General features: G+C 41.1%; 1 protein-coding gene across 1 annotated transcript in view; it reads left to right on the forward strand.

The window, feature by feature from the left end:
• The window catches only part of NEGR1 (neuronal growth regulator 1), an 884,782-nt gene that overhangs the window by 713,470 nt on the left and 152,946 nt on the right, over positions 1–18,366 (forward strand). Inside the window, exon 4 of the mRNA XM_044001185.1 lies at positions 9,403–9,534. Coding sequence (XP_043857120.1) covers positions 9,403–9,534 — 132 coding nt within the window. The remainder of the gene's footprint in view (positions 1–9,402; positions 9,535–18,366) is intronic.

The following is an 18,366-nucleotide window of genomic DNA, read 5'->3' on the forward strand; positions in this document are numbered from 1 at the left end:
ATAAGTATTTCTAGGGAAATGATAAAAATCTGTTTCTCCTAGTTGAAAGGTAAAAAAAAGGAAAAAAGAAAATTATTTGGCAAAATACCTTAGGTCAGGGATTCTTAACCATTTTTTTGCGTGTCATAAGATCCCTTTAGAAATATGTTGAAGCTTGTGGACTCCTTCTCAGAGTATTCTTTTTCTCCAATACACAAAATACTTAGTGTTACAAAGAAAATAAATCTTAATCTTCTTGTCCTTCTCCTCTATCTCTTTTCCCTTCCTTCCTTCCTTTCTTCCTTCCTCCCTCCCTTCCTTCCTTTTTTCTTTCTACTTTCTTTTCATTCACTATATTAAAGGATTAACTGGAGAATCCCCAATGCACTGTCAGTAAGAATGCTAGATAATATGCATTTATTAAATGCCTACTATATTGCAGGCACTGTGCTAGATTATGAATGGATTATGGAGATACCAAGAAAAGTTTTTTAAAAGTTCACTTTATACAAACAGTGCACATACATATATGCATTATTCATATGAGTATGTGTAATAATGTTACTATTGTTGTTGTTGAATTCTTTCAGCCATGTCTGACTCTTCATGACCCCATTTGGGTTTTTCTTGACAAAGATATCGGCATGATTTGCCATTTCCTTCTTCAGCTCATTTTACAGATGAAGAACTGAGGTAAAAAATGTTGTTACTTCCCCAAGGTCACACAGCTAGTAAGTGTCTGAGCCTAGATTTGAACTAAGGAAGATGAATCTCCCTGACTCCAGGCCCAGAACTCTATCTACTCAACTATCTAGCTGGCTGTGTATCTCTTTCTCTCTCTCTCTCTCTCTCTCTCTCTCTCTCTCTCTCTCTCTCTCTCTCTGTATGTATGTATGTATGTATGTATGTGTGAAAGAGACAGACAGATTCTGGGCAAGTCACTTCATCCTATTCCCCTCCACTTCTTCATATGTAAAAATTAGCTAGAGAAGGAAATGGCAAACCCCTCCATTATCTTTGCCAAGAAAACCCCAAAAGGGATCACAAAAAATTGAATATGACTGAAATGACAGAACAACAAAAACAATAGGGAAGTGAGGAGGCAGAGATAAATAGAGAGATAATTCCACTTATGGGAAACAGCCAGTGAAAATGCTGAGAGATGGAAGATATTATGTCAGGGAATAGAGAGAAAAGGATCAAAGAGCACATGGGGATGAGGAAGGTATACTAAGATTGGAAGGAGAAGGTAGGTTCTGAAAAGTTTTGAATGTCAAACAGAGGGTAGGGTAAGCTCATCAGGGCACAATTTTACTTGTTGTTTGTCCTGCCTTTTTGAAGAAGACCAATGATATTGCAATGTTGGAGGCAGGCAGGGTACAGTGTTTGGCTTTGCCTGATCCATCAGTCCAATATGAATTCAAAAGGCCCTACCACAGATGAGGCCCCAGTGATCCATGAGAACATTCAGAGCAGAAGTGGCTCTGGATCGGTGCATATCATGTTTCATTGCTGCTTCTCCAATCCTACTTTGCTTATTGAACATAGTGCCTTCTTTGATGCAGGTCTGCCATGTTGGATGGTCTTGAGCCAGCCTTTCCATGTCTCATAGTTAATATTGCAGTTCTTTAGAGAGACCTTGAGAGTGTCCTGGTACCACTTCTATCAACAATGACGTGAGCACTTGCTCTGTTAAAGTTCTCCATATAATAGTCTTTAGGGTAAGCATGTCTTTGCTATGTGGGCTATGTGGGCAGCCCATCAGAGCATGGGTAAGTGAATCCCTCAGTCATACAGTCAGATGTGTCCTAGGAAGGTCTTGAACCCAGGGCTTCCTGGCTCAAAATTCCAAATTCTATCTATATCACCCTCCTAATCAGAAATTCCTATCATGTGCAGCAACAACTGCATGGCTAGCATTGATGTGTCATAACTGGGTCCAAAGGAAATGGAATTCTGCTCCACTCCCAAACCTGAGCCTATGGGGAGCAGCCTGGCCTCTGGTTTTAGGCACCATCCTTTCTCTTATTAATTTCCTCATTAAGTAATCACTACCCTGAGGATAACCCTAACTATGGTAAATGAGATTATAATTCAAAGCTTAGGGACCCCAAAGGGGGAAGAAAAGAATCACTCAATTTATCAGCATGAATTATGTGTAGAACAGGTTATTTAGTGCTACATGGATACCATGATGGAGGAAACAAAAAATACATTAACAGAGGCAGCTAGGTGGTGCAGTGGATAGAGCACTGGCCATGAAGTCAGGGGGACCTGAGTTCAAATCCGGTCTCAGACATTTGACACTTACTAGCTGTGTGACCCTGGGCAAGTCACTTAACCCCAATTGCCTCACCAATTGAAAAAAAGAAAAAATACATTAACAGAATTATAAAGATTAACAGGATTTGGTCACTTAAATTATAACTGTGTTTGCAATCAGCTGTAAAGTCAATATTTTTTGTTCTCATTAGAACATAAACAATCTTTTTTTGTGAGACTCCAATTAGGTATTTTATATGTTACCTTGGAACTGTCCTATGCAATCAACCCCACAGACCCCATCAATAATGATCCACTGGATTGGCTACAGTGGTCCTCTCAGACTGGCAAGTCACATATACACAGGGTGCAAAAATTCAATTCAAATAAATGGATGGATGGATGGATGGATGGATGGATGGATGGATGGATGGATGGATGGATGGATGGGTGGATGGATGGATGGATGGATGAATATATGAAGAGAATGATTTAACAAAGAACTAGATGATAGGTAGTTAAGAGGAAGGAAGGAAAAAAGGAAGGAAGGAAGGAGAGAGAAGGAAAAAGAAAAAGGAGAGAAGGAGAGAGAAAGAAACAGAAACCAAAAAAAAAAAAAGACAAAGAAGAGAGAAAAAAATATAGACAACTACTCTGAACAGATTCAAGGAGGGAGAGTTCATTTTTGCATGAGGCAATTAGGTAAGGTTTGAGGAATTTAAGCCACCTTAGAACTAACAGGCCAGCTTGGGGTGTTGCCACAAGGCCATGGAACTTCTGTGTTCCCCACTTCTCAAAGAACCAACCTTGGTATGGTCATAAAGGAGATTCAGAGAGGCAGAGCTCAGTAGAACCAAATCTTGGCTGCCTGGGCCATGCTTATCCCAACCCTTCCACCCTTTGTTTTTGATGTTGTTGTCATTGTTGTTCATTTGATTTTGTTTCAGCGGAGGTCTTCGCTATTCCTTTGTGACTTTTCTTTAAAAGTCCTAATCCTATGATGACTTATGAGAGTAAAATTTTTACCTCTTTAAGATCAATTGACTATCACAGGACATTGATCAGTGATTTATAGCTAGTGCTATTGCTTTATTTTCATGCTCCAATTATCTGAACTTTTACACATTGGAAAAATACAAATCAATTGTTGGGATAAAAAGCCTTCTTTCTTTCTAGGACAAGTATCTAGTGATTCTATAAACTGAGATCAATATGCAACAAATATCCACTCCTATGTATTGTTTTTAAAGGGCCTTCAGCCTTTTAACACCTTCAACTCTGTTTCTTCTGGGAGAAAATCAAACTCCTCAGCCTGGTTTTTAAGGGTTTCCATATACAGATTCCACCCTACTTTTCTGGCCTAATATCACCCTCCAGACGGTCATACCATCTACCTTCCAGACTCTTCCCAATTTCATCTCATTCACCTGAACGAGGCTAGAAGGCACACTCCTTTCTCATCTCCACCTCCCAAAGACATGATCTTACTTCTAGACTCAGCCAGAGAGTGAGGTTTTCTGAGAATTGCATCTACCTCTGGGTAAGTTGCCTGGCCCAGTGAAATGTAATCCTTAATGCAGAGATTTTCATGGAGTCTGTCTTTGTGGCTCTGGGCCCCACCTAGTACCTGGCCTATAGTCACCAATTACTCTGTGTGAATTTATTAAGGGATTGTTATAAATCAGCTATCATGGGGCAGCTAGATAGCGCAGTGGATAGAGTACCGGCCCTGGAGTCAGGAGTACCTGAGTTCAAATCCAGCCTCAGACACTTAACACTTACTAGCTGTGTGACCCTGGGCAAGTTACTTAACCTCAATTGCCTCACTAAAAAAAAAAAGAAAAAGAAAAAAAAACAAAAAAGAAAGAAAGAAAAATCAAACAATCAATCAATCAATCAGCTATCATGCTACTCCCTAGGGAAAAGAAAAAGCACGAGATAGGCACTGTCTTCAAGAAATTATGTTCTAATGGGAGAGACCAGGCATATAGAGATATTATATGGGTGGTTAGAAAATACCACTCTATACTGTGGAAAGCACTTTCCATTCATTCTCTCATGATCCTATCAACAACCCTGTGAGGTAGGTGCTGGTGTTACCTTCATCTTATAGATGAGAATACTGAGACTGAGAAGTTAAGTGATTTGCTCAGGGTCACACAGTTAGTAAATATTGGAGGTAGGATTTGAACCCAGGTTTTCCTGACTCCAGGGGCAGTGCTCTCTACACTCTGCTACCTAGCAGACTCTGATACATGAACCCCAGATTGGAGGTGGCATTAGAGGAAAAGGCACTGGCAGAGTGGTGTCCCAAGGACAATCTCTGAAGGAAAACTCTCCAGTGAAGGTGACCTTAATGTGGGAAAGTGTCAACAAAGGGTTCCAGGTAGATGAACTATGGGAGAGGGAAAACATGGTGGTGATGGGGATGGCAAAAGAGTGAAAATTGTGTGGTAAAGTATGGTCTCTGAGGGACTGGGATGGGCCAGAGGGAGATGACTCACAGGAAGTAACTGCCCCATTTCAGCTTGTTGTTGTTCAGTAATGTTCAAATCCATTGTGACCCCATTTGGACTTTTCTTGGCAAAGATCTTAGAGGTTTGGCATTTCCTTCTCCTACTCATTTTTTTTCCTTTTTTTTTTTTTTTTTTTGGTGAGGCAATTGGGGTTAAGTGACTTGCCCAAGGTCACACAGCTAGTAATCATTAATTGTCTGAGGCTGAATCTGAACTCAGGTCCTCCTGAATCCAGGGCAAGTGCTCTATTCACTGCACCACCTAGCTGCCCTTCTCCTACTCATTTTACAGATGAAGCAACTGACATACAAAGGTTAAAGTGACCTGCTTAGGGTCACACAGCTAGTAAGTTTCTGAAGCCAGATTTGAACTCAGGTTCTCCTGACTCCAAGGCTAGCACTCTATTCATTAGCCACCTAACTGCCCATGTCATCATCCTGAGGAAAAGTCTAGATCATCCCACTACTATTCACCAATCTTCTAGGTCATTATTTTTCATTTTTTATCATCTCTATGTTAGTCAGTTACTATACAATCAACTCAAATTATTTATTCACAACATTGGGTTTTCCAAAACTTTTTGGGTGGATGTAAGCTTTAATAGGGCCCAGCCACCCACAGACTTTTGGGACACCCTGTCCATTGATACTCTTTATATTCTATGCCAATTTGCCAATCTTATTGCCACTGTCTGTCCTCTGATTCTAATCCTCCAAAAGAACTCAGATTCCATCTTCAGGGTCCTGTTCCTCTGACATGGCTCACAAAGCTGCCATCTTTTATGGCTGCCAACTTGTGGTGTTTACAATCAGTTCTTGGCAGCCTACTTCTGTTGCTGTCTCTCTCTGTGTTGAGAAGACAAGGTCACTCTCACTTTTGTTCTCCTATTGCCAGCACTTAGCACAGTGCCTGGCATAGAGTGGAGTGGGTGCTTAATAAATGCTTGCTTACTCAGCAAGAAGCTGGTACTGAGGCAACTACTTGTCACCATCCATCACTCCATCCTTTAAGCATGCCATAGATGGCGCATTCCTCTCGCTCACCTTATATGGACCAAGAGTAGTTCTCTCCACCTTACCAAGAAAACAAAAAACAAAACCCCAAGAAGAATTCATGTCGTATTATTTTTTAAAATGTATTCTTAGCTACAGCTCTGCAAAACCGTCCTCTACTAAGTCATAGAAAGGTTGTGAACTACATGGGAAGAGGGAGTGTACCTATTGACAAAAATCACAGCTCCTTCCAACACCAGAGCAGTCTCAGATGTATGAGGGCTCTTTGGTCTTTCAGAGAGCTCAAGACAGTTGACAGAAACTTTTAAATCTCGAGTGTATTGGATTGCAGAGTTGAAAACTGGCAGAGGAGGAAGAGAATATGAAAGGGGGTGCGTAGAGAAACCAGAGAACATCAGTGGTAGGTGATGAAAATAGGGGGTTTTAAAATCTGGCTTCAAGAAGTCAGAAGTGTTGGGGCCAAGTCTTTGAAGAATCCAATAGCCCCAGGGGCTGCTGATGGATTTTCAGGATGCTATACTTTCAAAAATGATGACATTATGTAATGGATGACATTATATAATAGGCTTTCCGCTCAACATTCTTGTCATTTCCATGTCCACTTCCCTCGTTCCTGGCCACTATTCCTCTGTATGTGTTAGCTTTCCTTATTTAGGAATCCTTTACAATTTTTTCTAATGTCATGGACCCCTCAGGCAGTCTGGTAGAACCTACAAACCCCTTCTCAAAACAATGTTTTAAATAACTGAAGGAAACACTAAATTTGAGCTAGATGTCAGTGAAAATGAAATGCTAATTTTTTTCCCATCAAAGTTCACTCATCCTTGGAGATCTACCCACTGTCAAGAGGTTCTAAACTACAGGTTAAGACCCACTCTCATGTTAGAAAGACAACTCCCTGGGGACATGGACTGCCTGGCCTCTTTTATGTGTATACCAAGCACAAAGTAAGAACTTACATGATATTCATTCATTTCTTCATTAATTCATTCTTTCTTTCATACACTCCATCAATCAACAAGTATTTGTTTTTCATCTTCATTTAACATGGGCTAGGTTATAGAGACACAAGTAAAAAGAATGAAACATTCCCTATTTGAATAAGTTCATTTATAATTTATTCATTCAGAGGACATTTATATCCCCTTCTCTCCTCTGATACTTCCCATGGTACAAGATCTCATCACCTCATTCCTGACCCATTGAAGTAGGCTTCTCTTTGGTTTCCCTGACTCTTGTCCCTGTTCCGGTCTATGATTTACTCAGCTATAAAATTATCTGTTGGGGCAGCTAGATGGTGCAATGGATAGAGCATAGAGCACCGGCCCTGGAGTCAGGAGTACCTGAGTTCAAATCCAGCCTCAGACACTTGACATTTACTAGCTGTGTGACCCTGGGCAAGTCACTTAACCCCAATTGCCTTGAAAAAAAAAATTATCTGTCTCAAGCACAGGTCTGACCCTGTCATTGTCCTATTCAATATAATCAAGATTCCCTGTTACCTCCAGGATCAAACCTAAAATCCTTCCTGTGTTAATTAAAACCTTTTAGAACCTGGCTTCTTCCTACCCTTCCAGTCTTCTCCTCCACACCTTCCCCCTTCTTCTGTGATCTGGTAACACCAGCATCCCTGCTACTCCTTTCTACAAGATACTCCAGCTCTTGGCTCTGGGAATTTCCGTTTCCCATGGCTGGAATTCTCTGCCTCATGGATTCCTTCCAATATCACCTAAAATTTCTCCTCCTTCCCTCCTTTGATTGTTTTCCCTTGCCCTGTATATAGTTTACATCTCCACAATTACACTGTCAGCCTTGTGAAGTCAGAGACAATTTCTGCCTTTGTTTTTATTTCTAGTGCTTAGTACACAGTAGGAACTAGTACAGGATGTCCCAGAAGTCTTTCCTTATCTAAGAAATCCCAGGTGAAGGAACTCCTTGTACCAATCTAGAGTTGTCTAGAGCCCTGACAGGTCAATACAGGCTCATGTGGCCATTTAATGTCAGAACTAGAATTGGTTGGGTCCTTCCTGGATCCAAAGCCAGTTCTCTATCCACTCTACCAGGCTGACTCTCATCAGGGTAGACAGTACCGGTATCATGTTCCTGATTTTACTTGTGGAGTTAGGTAGAGAAGGCAATAGAACATGGTAGGTTCAATAGCAATGAGGAAGTGTTGGAACTGGGAATGGAAACCAAGGCCTACGTATGCTACTCTCTCTACTCTCTGTCCGTCCTTAGTGTGGGCATGTCTCATCTTGATTTGGACAATTTCCAACAACAAAAAATGGGAGTTGACTGACCTGATACCACATCATAGAAGGATAGAATCTCAGCATTAGCAAGAAGATTTTGGGTTATCTAGTATAAACCATACGTCTATAACAAACATGACAAATGGTTATGCAGCCTTGGCTAAAAGGTCTCCAGTGAGCAGAAGCCCAAGTCTCCTTACAGGATCATAGATTTAGAGCTGAGAGAAACCTTAGAAGTCATCTAGTCCAATAGCCTCATTTTACAGATGAGGAAATTGGAGCACAGAGAAGTTAGGTCATTGTCCCAGGGCCACACAGCTAATAAATGCCTGAAGATTTAAGCCTATATCTCAGTGCCATAGAGTGCTAGAGTCAGAATTGAGACCTCAGTTCAAACATCCCTTGAACTCTTGTTGTCTGGGTAAGCCTGGGCAAACTGCCTAATCTCTCTGGGCCTCAATTTCCTCATCTGAAAAATGTTGATAAAAGGATCACCTTCACAGGGCTGAGCTATCTATCCACATACATACAAATATATACATATACATGCACATATGTGTATGGCCATGTATGCAAATACATGTGTATATATGTATACATCAGATTGCAAACCACCAAGTATGCAAATACACGTTAGCTATTGCTAAAATAAACTATATATTTCTTCTCTCTCCACTATATCATGCTTTTGTAGCCATTTTCATATTTCAATAACACTTGCTTTTAGGAAGATTGGTTCCCTTCCTCACACCCCACATAAATCCTAAATATTCTTCTTTGCACGTCATCATGAAAACTTAAAACCAGAGTAGTACAGTGCATTTTCTGGGAAAGGTAAAATCTGTTTGGTTAAGTATTCTAAGTTATTCCTTGTACAAGTCAGCATGCATCCTATGAGGCTCCAAGCTTGTTGAAGTCAATCACTGAAATGAAGGTGCCAAGCCCTGTTTGGTATGTGCCAAGGTGAGGCGATAACCATTTTTTTTCAGGGCAATTGGGGTTAAGTGACTTTCCCAGGGTCACACAGCTAGTAAGTGTGAAGTGTCTGAGTCCAAATTTGAACTCAGATCCTCCTGAATCCAGGGCTGGTGCTTTCTCCACTGTGCCCCCTAGCTGCCCCCACATATTCAGTTTTAAAAGAAGCTGCATGTATACTGTTTCTTGGGAAACAGTCATTACAGGAGTTCCTACATCAGCTTATGTGGCTGTCAGTGCCATTATTTTGCCTTTTGGATGTTCTCTGAACAAAGGATTGAATAATTACGCACAGTTGCATTTGAAATAACATGCAAACAATATCTTAGGAAAAGTCACAAAATGATTGTTTTCCTTGATAATTAAACATGCTGTAATTGTGTGTTTTTTTTCCTCTCATTGTAGCAAAACCATTTGAAAGTGGGCAATATTTGGACATCTATGGAATCACAAGGGACCAGGCCGGGGAATATGAGTGTGGAGCACAGAATGATGTGTCATTCCCAGATGTGAAGAAAGTTAAAATCGTTGTGAACTGTAAGTCCCATTCCTTATTATTTCAAAAAAAGAAAGAAAAAGAAACATCAGAGATGGTAAAACATCTGAGGGGAACATGCCTGAAGTGGGACATTTGGTGTTTGGTTTATCATCCCATCGGTTGGTAAAAAGAAACCGCTGTGAGCAAAGATATGAGGCTCTCACTCTGGCAGGTTCTCTGGCTATGGTCTTAGTGTAGCATTGATGGCCCCAGGTGATCCCTCAATAACTCAGGTAGATGTAGAGGCCAAAATGCTGCTTGTGGCCTCCTGACACTATCCTCCCTAAATCGTGGAGCCCTATCTCTGAAGCCCTGTGGACACAGGGCATCTTTCTCTGTCTTGTGGGCTTCCCCTTGAGTGCACTTGGACTAGATTGGAGGATTGAAGTATAACTCCCTATTGACCCTAATGGAAGAAAAGTCTTTGGGAAATTAAGTCCAAAAGAGGCAAAAGCTTTTCTCTTTAGCACTTGGGAGATTTAACTGTTTAGAAGTGGAAGTCACAGTAGGCGAAGGAAATGAGAGTTGCTGGGAGCCTGCTCAGAACTGTAGACTACAGTGAACCTATTAATGCCCCAAAAGACAGTGCAGTGCAGTAGAATGGAAACTCCTTGAGGGCAGGGGAGCATTCTTTTGGCAACATAGAACAGTGACTCGCATATATCTTTAGACTCCCCTGAGTTCATGGCTATAGATCAAGACTTTGTCTGAAACTTAGGATCTGAGAGTTGCTGGGATGTTGAATGAATAAGTGACTTGTACGGGTCACAGTCACTCAGTCAGTGTGCTGCAAGAGAAGGCCTTGAACCTTGACCCAAGGTCAACCACCGATGGCCCTAATAACCATGATCCTCTTCAACCCCTGCACAAAAAGTGCTGAATTAATGTTTATTGAGTGAATAAAATGCATATAATAGATACTTAAATGTTTCGTTGAAGAAAATTCCATTCTTTGATAAGCGCTGCAGTGAAAATTTCATGATCCCAACAGAAGTATGAGAATCAGCCTGATCCATGATGCAAGTATCCAATAAGCCATTTTTGTAAGCTTTCTCATCATCTCATTTCCTTAACATAAAAAAGTATTCTGAATAGAAACAAAACCCTTGGAACCAAAATATATTACAGAATATGTCTTTGTGTTGTACCATCACCATTGTTTACAATGTTTGCTCAGTAGTGTTTGAAGAAACATTTTCTGCATATTACTGTCCTTTATTTTTTGTCAAAGTACTTGAAGTGAAATAAATGTCAATTCAGATGGTACCATCGGCCCAAAGAAATCTTTTCATCTATATCGGTCTAACCATGGTCATGTTAAACAATGCTCTGTGCTCCAACCAACTGATGTATTTGCCTCTTCCCATATGTGGCCCTGAATCTCCTTTTTACATGCCTTTGAGCAGGCTGTCCATGCCTGGAATCTACTCCTCTCCTTAGCTGTACAACATAGACACCTTAATTTTCTTCAGAGCTCATCAAGTATACCTTCTACAAGAAGCCTGGCTTGACGACCTGCCCACCAACCTTCCTTAGTTGATATTGCGCCTCCTTGGAAACACTTTTGTATATATTTTGTATTTAATTTTCCATAGGCATGAACATGTATGTTGTCTTACCTTGACAGAATGTAGGCTCTTGGTGAACAGAGCCTTTCATTTTTATTTTTACATTTATAGCACAGAACACAATTGTAGTAATAGAGTTGGTCCTTAACAAAAACTTATTACATGAATGAATGAATGAATGTAGGAGGAAGGCAGTGAAGTGTTCAGTCAGTCGATAAGCATTTATTAAGTGCCTGCTATGTGCCAGGTACTATGCTAAGTGATAGGGATTCAGAAAGAGTAAAAAGAAAGTCAGTGCCCTGAAGGAGCTCACAGTGTATTGATGGCTGAGTTGTGAAATCTGAGTGCCCACATTCAAATCTTCCTTTGGCCATTTACCACCTCTCTGACTCTGGTCCCCACTTTGTTGTTCTGATTCTCAGATTGCTAACCTTTAAAATGAACAGCTAGGGTGCCATGACCTAAGAAGTCTCTTCAAGTGCTGTATATCTAAGTGCTGTATATTATTTGAGGAGCTATAATTCTAGAATCCATATTAATACTCATATATTCAAGCTGATAGGCAGCTAAGTGGTGCTGTGGATAGAGCACTGGGCCTGGAGTCAAGAAGACTCATCTTTCTGAGTTCAAATCTGGCTTCAGACACTGACCAGCTATGTAACCCTGGGCAAGTCACTTCACCCTGTTTCCCTCCCTTTCCTCATATGACAAACTACTCCAGTATCTTTGCCAAAAAAAAAAAAAAAGGGGGGGGTCATGAAGAGTTGGACACCACTGAAAAACAACAATTCAGGCTGATGGAATTTATAAAATATTTTTGGCAGGAAAAGGCTTCATCCATTAAAACCTCACCTTTAATGTATGCGTGGCACCCCCTCCTGACATTCTGGTTTGCTGCCATTATGAACTGGCTTGGGTCCATGTCCATTTTGCTCATGACAGAGATTCAAGGAGCTCTGATGATGGTATTACTGCTATAATTCTCTAAGGAAGCATTTCTCAGCCCTTGGGTCTTGGGGCCCCTTTATGCTCTTCAGAATAATGACGGATTTCTCAAAGAACTTTCGAGTAAGTGGGTTGTATCCATGGATAGTGAACATATTAGAGATGAAAAAACCTTAGAATTGGGGCAACTAGGTGACCTAGTGGATAGGGCTCCAGCCCTGGATTCAAGAGGACCTGAGTTTAAATCTGACCTCAGACACTTGACAGTTACTAGCTGTGTGACCCTGGACAAGTCACTTAACCCTCATTGCCCTGCCCCCCCCCAAACAAAACAAAACAAAACAAAAAAATCCTTAGAATTTCTATAGCGTTCTGATCTTTCAGACCCCCTGAAAGGACCTCAAAGACCCCAGGTGGTTCCCAGGACACACTTTGAGAACCACTGCTCTAGGGAAACAAAATGTGCATAGGTGTACAGCAAAATGGAGGAGAGAAGAAGGGCAGTACACATGTGGAGATGCTTCTGACTGAAGAGATGGGGTCGACACTAGCAATGGCTGATAGTGATGGGCTGCTGCTTGGAATATACTTGGCCCAGGATCGGGAGACCAAGGACAGAGATGTGAAGATGGATGAGAGAAACACAAATCAGAGCAGTGAGAAGGCATGGAGGCACAAAGGCATGTGGTCATCCTATGGGAGCTTCCCACCGATCACTTTCCTGCAGCAATAGCAGGTCCTGAAGGGGCTGCGGCTTCAGCATAAATCAGGCCACCCCATCCAAGGCAACTCTGATGTTTGTTCTCACAGGCTTGGGGAAGACTAGTGTCTGCTCTTCTTCTGTCATTGACTTGGGCCCTTGTGAGTGTCTTCATAGTCTTATCCCTCTCTGAGAATCTGGGGTCAAAAAATCACATGGAAGGTGCTGATTAGATAAATCCATATTATATTATCTGATACTCTAATAAATTAGATCAGTCCCTAAGAAGTCAATTTAGATCTGGAAGGTACAGTAGAGATCATCTGGTACAACCCCCCTCCCCCCATTTTACAAATGAGGAAATCGAGGCCCTGAAATGTACAATGACTTTACCAAGGTGTAGTGCCAATTAATAGAAAAGAGATGCCCAGAGAAAGCCCAGGGCTCTTGTCCTAAAGGCCTGTGAGATAGACATATCACCTGGGCCTCCCTTCTCAGGATGGAGGACCCAAAAATCATAAGTCCAAAGCATCTTGGGGCATTTCTTCAAGCCTAGGCCAGATTGCTCATGTCTGGGGCCATCCAGCCAGGGCCTAGTGCCCCTGTTCTTTCTGAGAGCTGTGCTTGCCAAGAAGAAACACATTTTTTCCTCTCTTCCTCCTTTTCTCCCTGTCTTTCTCCCTCCTTCCCTTCCCTTCCCTTCCCTTACCTCATCCAAAGTCCCACCCCCTGGGAGAGAGGCCCCTCAGATATCACAGCAGGGCCAAAGTCAGCAGGTGGGCAGCACAGTAACCCTAATATTGGTCCCATGAGGAGTCGAGTGTTAAATATTTTACAAACCTTGAAGAAGGCACAACTAGCTGGCCCAGTGGGTGCTGCATCAGGCTTATGGGCAGGAAGATCAGAATTCAAGTCTGACCTCAGACAACACTTATTAGTGGGTTGATGCTGGGCAAATCACCCAACCCTATTGGCCTCAGTTCCTCAACTGTAAAATGGAGCACACCGGAGAAGGAAATAGCAAACCATTTCAGTATCTTTGTTTGCCACGAAAATCCTATGCAATTTTTGTTCTGTGGGGGTCTTATAGAGTCAGAAATGACAGAACCATGGCAAATCTTAAACATGTTTATAAACACAGGATGGACTGCTATTATCCAGTTACAAATCACATACCATTATTAATAACATATCTATATTTTTCTCTATTACCTATCAATCATGTATTGATCATCTATCTATTTGTTGTTTAGTCATTTCAGTCATGCCTGGCTCTGGGGACCCCATTTGGTGTTTTCTTGGCAAAGATATTTGACAGATGAGGAAACTGAGGCAAACAGAGTTAAGTGACTTGCTTAGGGTCACAAAGCTAGTAAGTGCCTGAGGCAAGATTTGAACTGGGGGAGAAGAGTCTTCCAGACTTCAAGCCCGGGACTTTATCTACTGTACCACCTAGCTTCCCATCTATCTCTTTCTTTCACTATTATCTACCTATCATATCTTTCCCTTTCCATCTGGTCTCCATAGCTACTTATTTACATACAAATCTTTAGTTTTTGCAAATCTCTTTGCATATGTTATCTCCTTTAAACCTCAGCACAATAGCAGGTGTTATTATTAAGGTTAAGTGACTTGCCCAGGGTTATTCTGCTCATAAGCATCCAAGGCAAGATTTGAACTCTGGTGTTCCAGGCTCCAAGTCCGGTACTATGCAATGTGTCACACACTGAAAATGCAATGGGGCAGGAGATAGCTGGCATCACAGCCAAGAAGACCTAGGATCAAGGATTGCATCTGACCTATTCTGAATCTGTGACACATAGTCCAGAGATATGGTCTAGTGGGATAGGCACTCCTCTGGTATCAGAGGACCCTGGGGGGAAGACATTCTCTGTTATTCACTTCTTCAGGAAGCCTTAAGAAAGGGTTTCCCCTCTAGGAGCCTCAGTTTCTCCCTCCTTAAAATGAAAGGAATGGTTTCTACCTCTGTGGACCTCTGATTTCCAAATCCACGGGCACAGACAGAAAAATGTCTTTCAAGGCTTGTTTTAGTAGCTCCTCTTCATTTCTAGTCCCCTAACCCCAGGACCAAGCATCCCCTTAGCACCTAGTCAACTATGGGCAGTGTCCTGGGCACTGGAGAAACAGAGATGTAAACTGCATTCCCTGACTTCAGTAGGACGTGCTCTTGGGGGAAACAACTTATATAGTCTACTCAAAGATAACCCAGGCACAAGAGGATTTCCAAGGGGAGACTCTGTAAACAAGAGCAGCTATAAGATTTCACACTGTTGGTGACACAAGCCTCATTTCCTCGCATTAAAAAAACAAAACAGCAAGGTCAGATTTTATGAAATATTCCGTTTTAAGCCTCACACAAGGGCACACAAAACATGAAACCTCTGAAAGCTTGCCTCTCCCTCAAAACTCCACCAGGAATCAGTTTTTATCCTCACTGACAAGAAAAAATATTATCTCCCTGAATTCATAGTTCTTTATGCAACTCTTGGGTTTTCCTTACAATCTTCCTATCAAAATATGGCCAGGTCTGAATTCTGCCTAACTTATGGTATTTAGTTCAATTAATTCTGTCAGTATCCATGGGGAGTGGGGGTGGGGTAGAGATTTGTTAGCTTTCTTGTGAATTTGCTGCCTTATAAATTCATGAAGATTGAGAGGTTCTTAAAGATTTCCTGGGGCCATTTCAGCAAAAGAGTTCTTTAATGCCCTATGAGAGGCACAATTACTTTGGGCACTTGGGCCATAATTATGCATAGATGCAGAGTTAGAGGACTGGCTTCAAATCCTGCCTCTGTCATTTGCTAGCTGTGTGACTTTGGATAAGTCATTTGACCACCCTGAGCCTCAGTCTCCTCTACTACAAAATGAGAGGGTCTGACTAGGTCACTTTTAGGTTCCTTCCTGACCAAAAGATAAGATGCTTTGATATCTGGTAATTCTTGGGGGATCTCCTATTCCACAAGAGTTAGGTGGTTCTGCCCAGACCACTCAAATGAAGTCAGGAAGACTCATCTTTCTGAATTAAAATCTGGCCTCAGACACTTACCAGCCATGTGACCCTATGCCAATCACTTGACCCTCTTTGCCTCAGTTTCCTTAACTGTCAAATGAGGTGGAGAAGGAAATGGCAAACCACTCCAGTATCTTTGCCAAGGAAACCCCAAATGCGACCATGAAGAATCAGACATGGCTGAAAAGTGACTGAACCACAACAAAATCCCACAAGATAATTTTTTATTACATAGGGAAGGACCAGTGTGACTCAGTGAGAAGAGTGTTAGATTTGGAGTCGAATGACCTGCGGCTCCAATCCTACTTCTGCTAAACCTGCGGGACCTGGTTTAAAACACTGCACCTCTTTTGGTAAATAATAATAATAATAATAAGGGCCTGTCCTCAAGGAGCTTACATTTGATTAGAAGAGAAAAGAAGTGAAGATGTAAACATTTGCAAATAAATGCAAAACAATTTCAAGGGTAAACACAGGCAGTCACAGGAACAACTTGATGTCACCTCTGTTCTCTGGAAAATGAGGAGGTAGACGAAGAGCCTCCAAGGACCCTTCAAGCTCTAAGTCTATACTGTTATGATAATGGCGATTACTTTGACTTTATTAATTAATTGCCACTAACATGCCTGACACCATCAATTTTACCCTTATTTAATCCTAGCACCACAGAGAATGATAAGAGGTTGACAATAAATAGATATTGTTGGTATTTGAATCCATATTCTTTGAATAAGAAAAACAAGATGAATATTTTCACAAATGTAAGAAAGATTCCAGATCAGAAAACCTTAGGATTCGATATGTTCTTTGAGACCATTTGGTCTAAAATTGACCCTTTCCAGCCCTCCTCACCTTCTCTGATTGAAAATCTTCAAGGATGACAATTCCCTGTTTCATGCTACATTGGGATGGTTCTACTTGGTAGAAAGCCCACCCTTTAAAATGCATGAAGATCTGGAAAATAGAATACAGAGGAGGGAAAGAGATGCCTTTGCTCTTTTCAAGTATTACAAGTTCTGCAATGTCTGAAAAGGGGCATGAGCTTTGTTGTGCTTGATCCTACAAAGCAAAACTAGATGTATTAGAGAGAAGTTACAAGGGAGGGGGATCAACTTAATTCTGAAATAGGGGAACTTAATGATAATGATGTTCCAACCATTAATTATCTCAAAGCTCTATGAGGAAGCAGGTTCATCCTCACTTGAGGTCTTCAAGTAATGTCTGAATGAACAGAGATCTGGATGATTCGGGGGATTCTCTTGTCAGGGAAGAGTTGGACTAGCCAAGCTACCAGGCTGTCTTCCAACTCAGAAATTCTGTTTCTCTGGTTTTATAATCGTGCTGACACTACATGGATCAACTATAGGTTATCAATAATATGACATGAGCTAGAATTTGAATCTATACTTAAAATATCTATAATGAGCTTCCAAATGTACAAAGATTGCTCTGCCACAGATCTTAGAGCAGAAGGCATCTCAGCGGTCTTTTAGTCCATTTTCCAACTTCATTAGGTCATCTCTACATTTGATAACCAATAATTGACCACTTCCAGTAATGGAAAGCTCATATCACAAGACAGCTCACTCTATTAATGGCTTTAATTATTAGAAAGTTCACCCTCTCTTTGAGCCAACTGGCCCATCCTATAATTTCGATTTCTAGATTCTAATTCTACCATCATAATCTACTATCTAGAGGCACCTAGGTGATTCTGTAAATAGAGCACTGGACATGGAGTCAGGAAGACCTGAGTTCAAATCTGGCCTCAGAAACTTACTAGCTAGGTGTTACTAGGAAAGTGACTTCACCCTGTTTTCCCCAGTTCCTCATCTGTAAATGAGCTGGAGAAGGAAATGACAAATCACTCTAGTATCTTTGCCAAGAAAACCCAAAAGAGTTGGACACAACTGAAAAATGACTAAACAACAACAATCTACCATCAATAATAGATGCTTTCACTTTCTATTCTCTCAGTCTCTTCTTCACCCTTTACAATCTGGATTCTGACTTTATCATTTCATGGAAACTGCTCTCTTTAAAGTTATTGGCTATCTCTTAATGGCTAAATCCAATGAACTTTTCCACAGTGAATATCTAAAGTACATTCCAGTCATTGTCTTATGATGTGGCTTTGAAACATTTAAGCATCTTTGTTGTTTGATTCAATCAAGTACTTTCAATTTAACTCATACATTGATATCCAGAATTGATAAAAGGAAAACAGATATCACTTTATCTATTCAAGATGGCAGCATCCAGTGCCCCCATGTAGTCTTCCATGTCAATCCTAAGAAGATCTGACCCTGGTTAGCTTTGTTTTAGATCATTCGGGTTCTATGATGTCTAGGATGGTTTGGCCTTAGGCGTAATTATTGTATCATGTTTTTTAATTGCAATTAATATTTATTGAGAACTCACTGCATTTTCTGTCTCTGTCTTAGAAACTGTGTGACTTCCACACTACTACAGAGAAAAAAAATACAAAACAAAACTGTTTCAGCCCTTAAAAAGACAAAATAGGCTAACTGCTGCTAACCAATTATATCTAGAGTCCAACTGTATTGGAATTCTTGGTGATCAAGAG

This window comes from Dromiciops gliroides, chromosome 4 (assembly GCF_019393635.1).
Source record: "Dromiciops gliroides isolate mDroGli1 chromosome 4, mDroGli1.pri, whole genome shotgun sequence".
Taxonomy (NCBI): domain Eukaryota; kingdom Metazoa; phylum Chordata; class Mammalia; order Microbiotheria; family Microbiotheriidae; genus Dromiciops; species Dromiciops gliroides.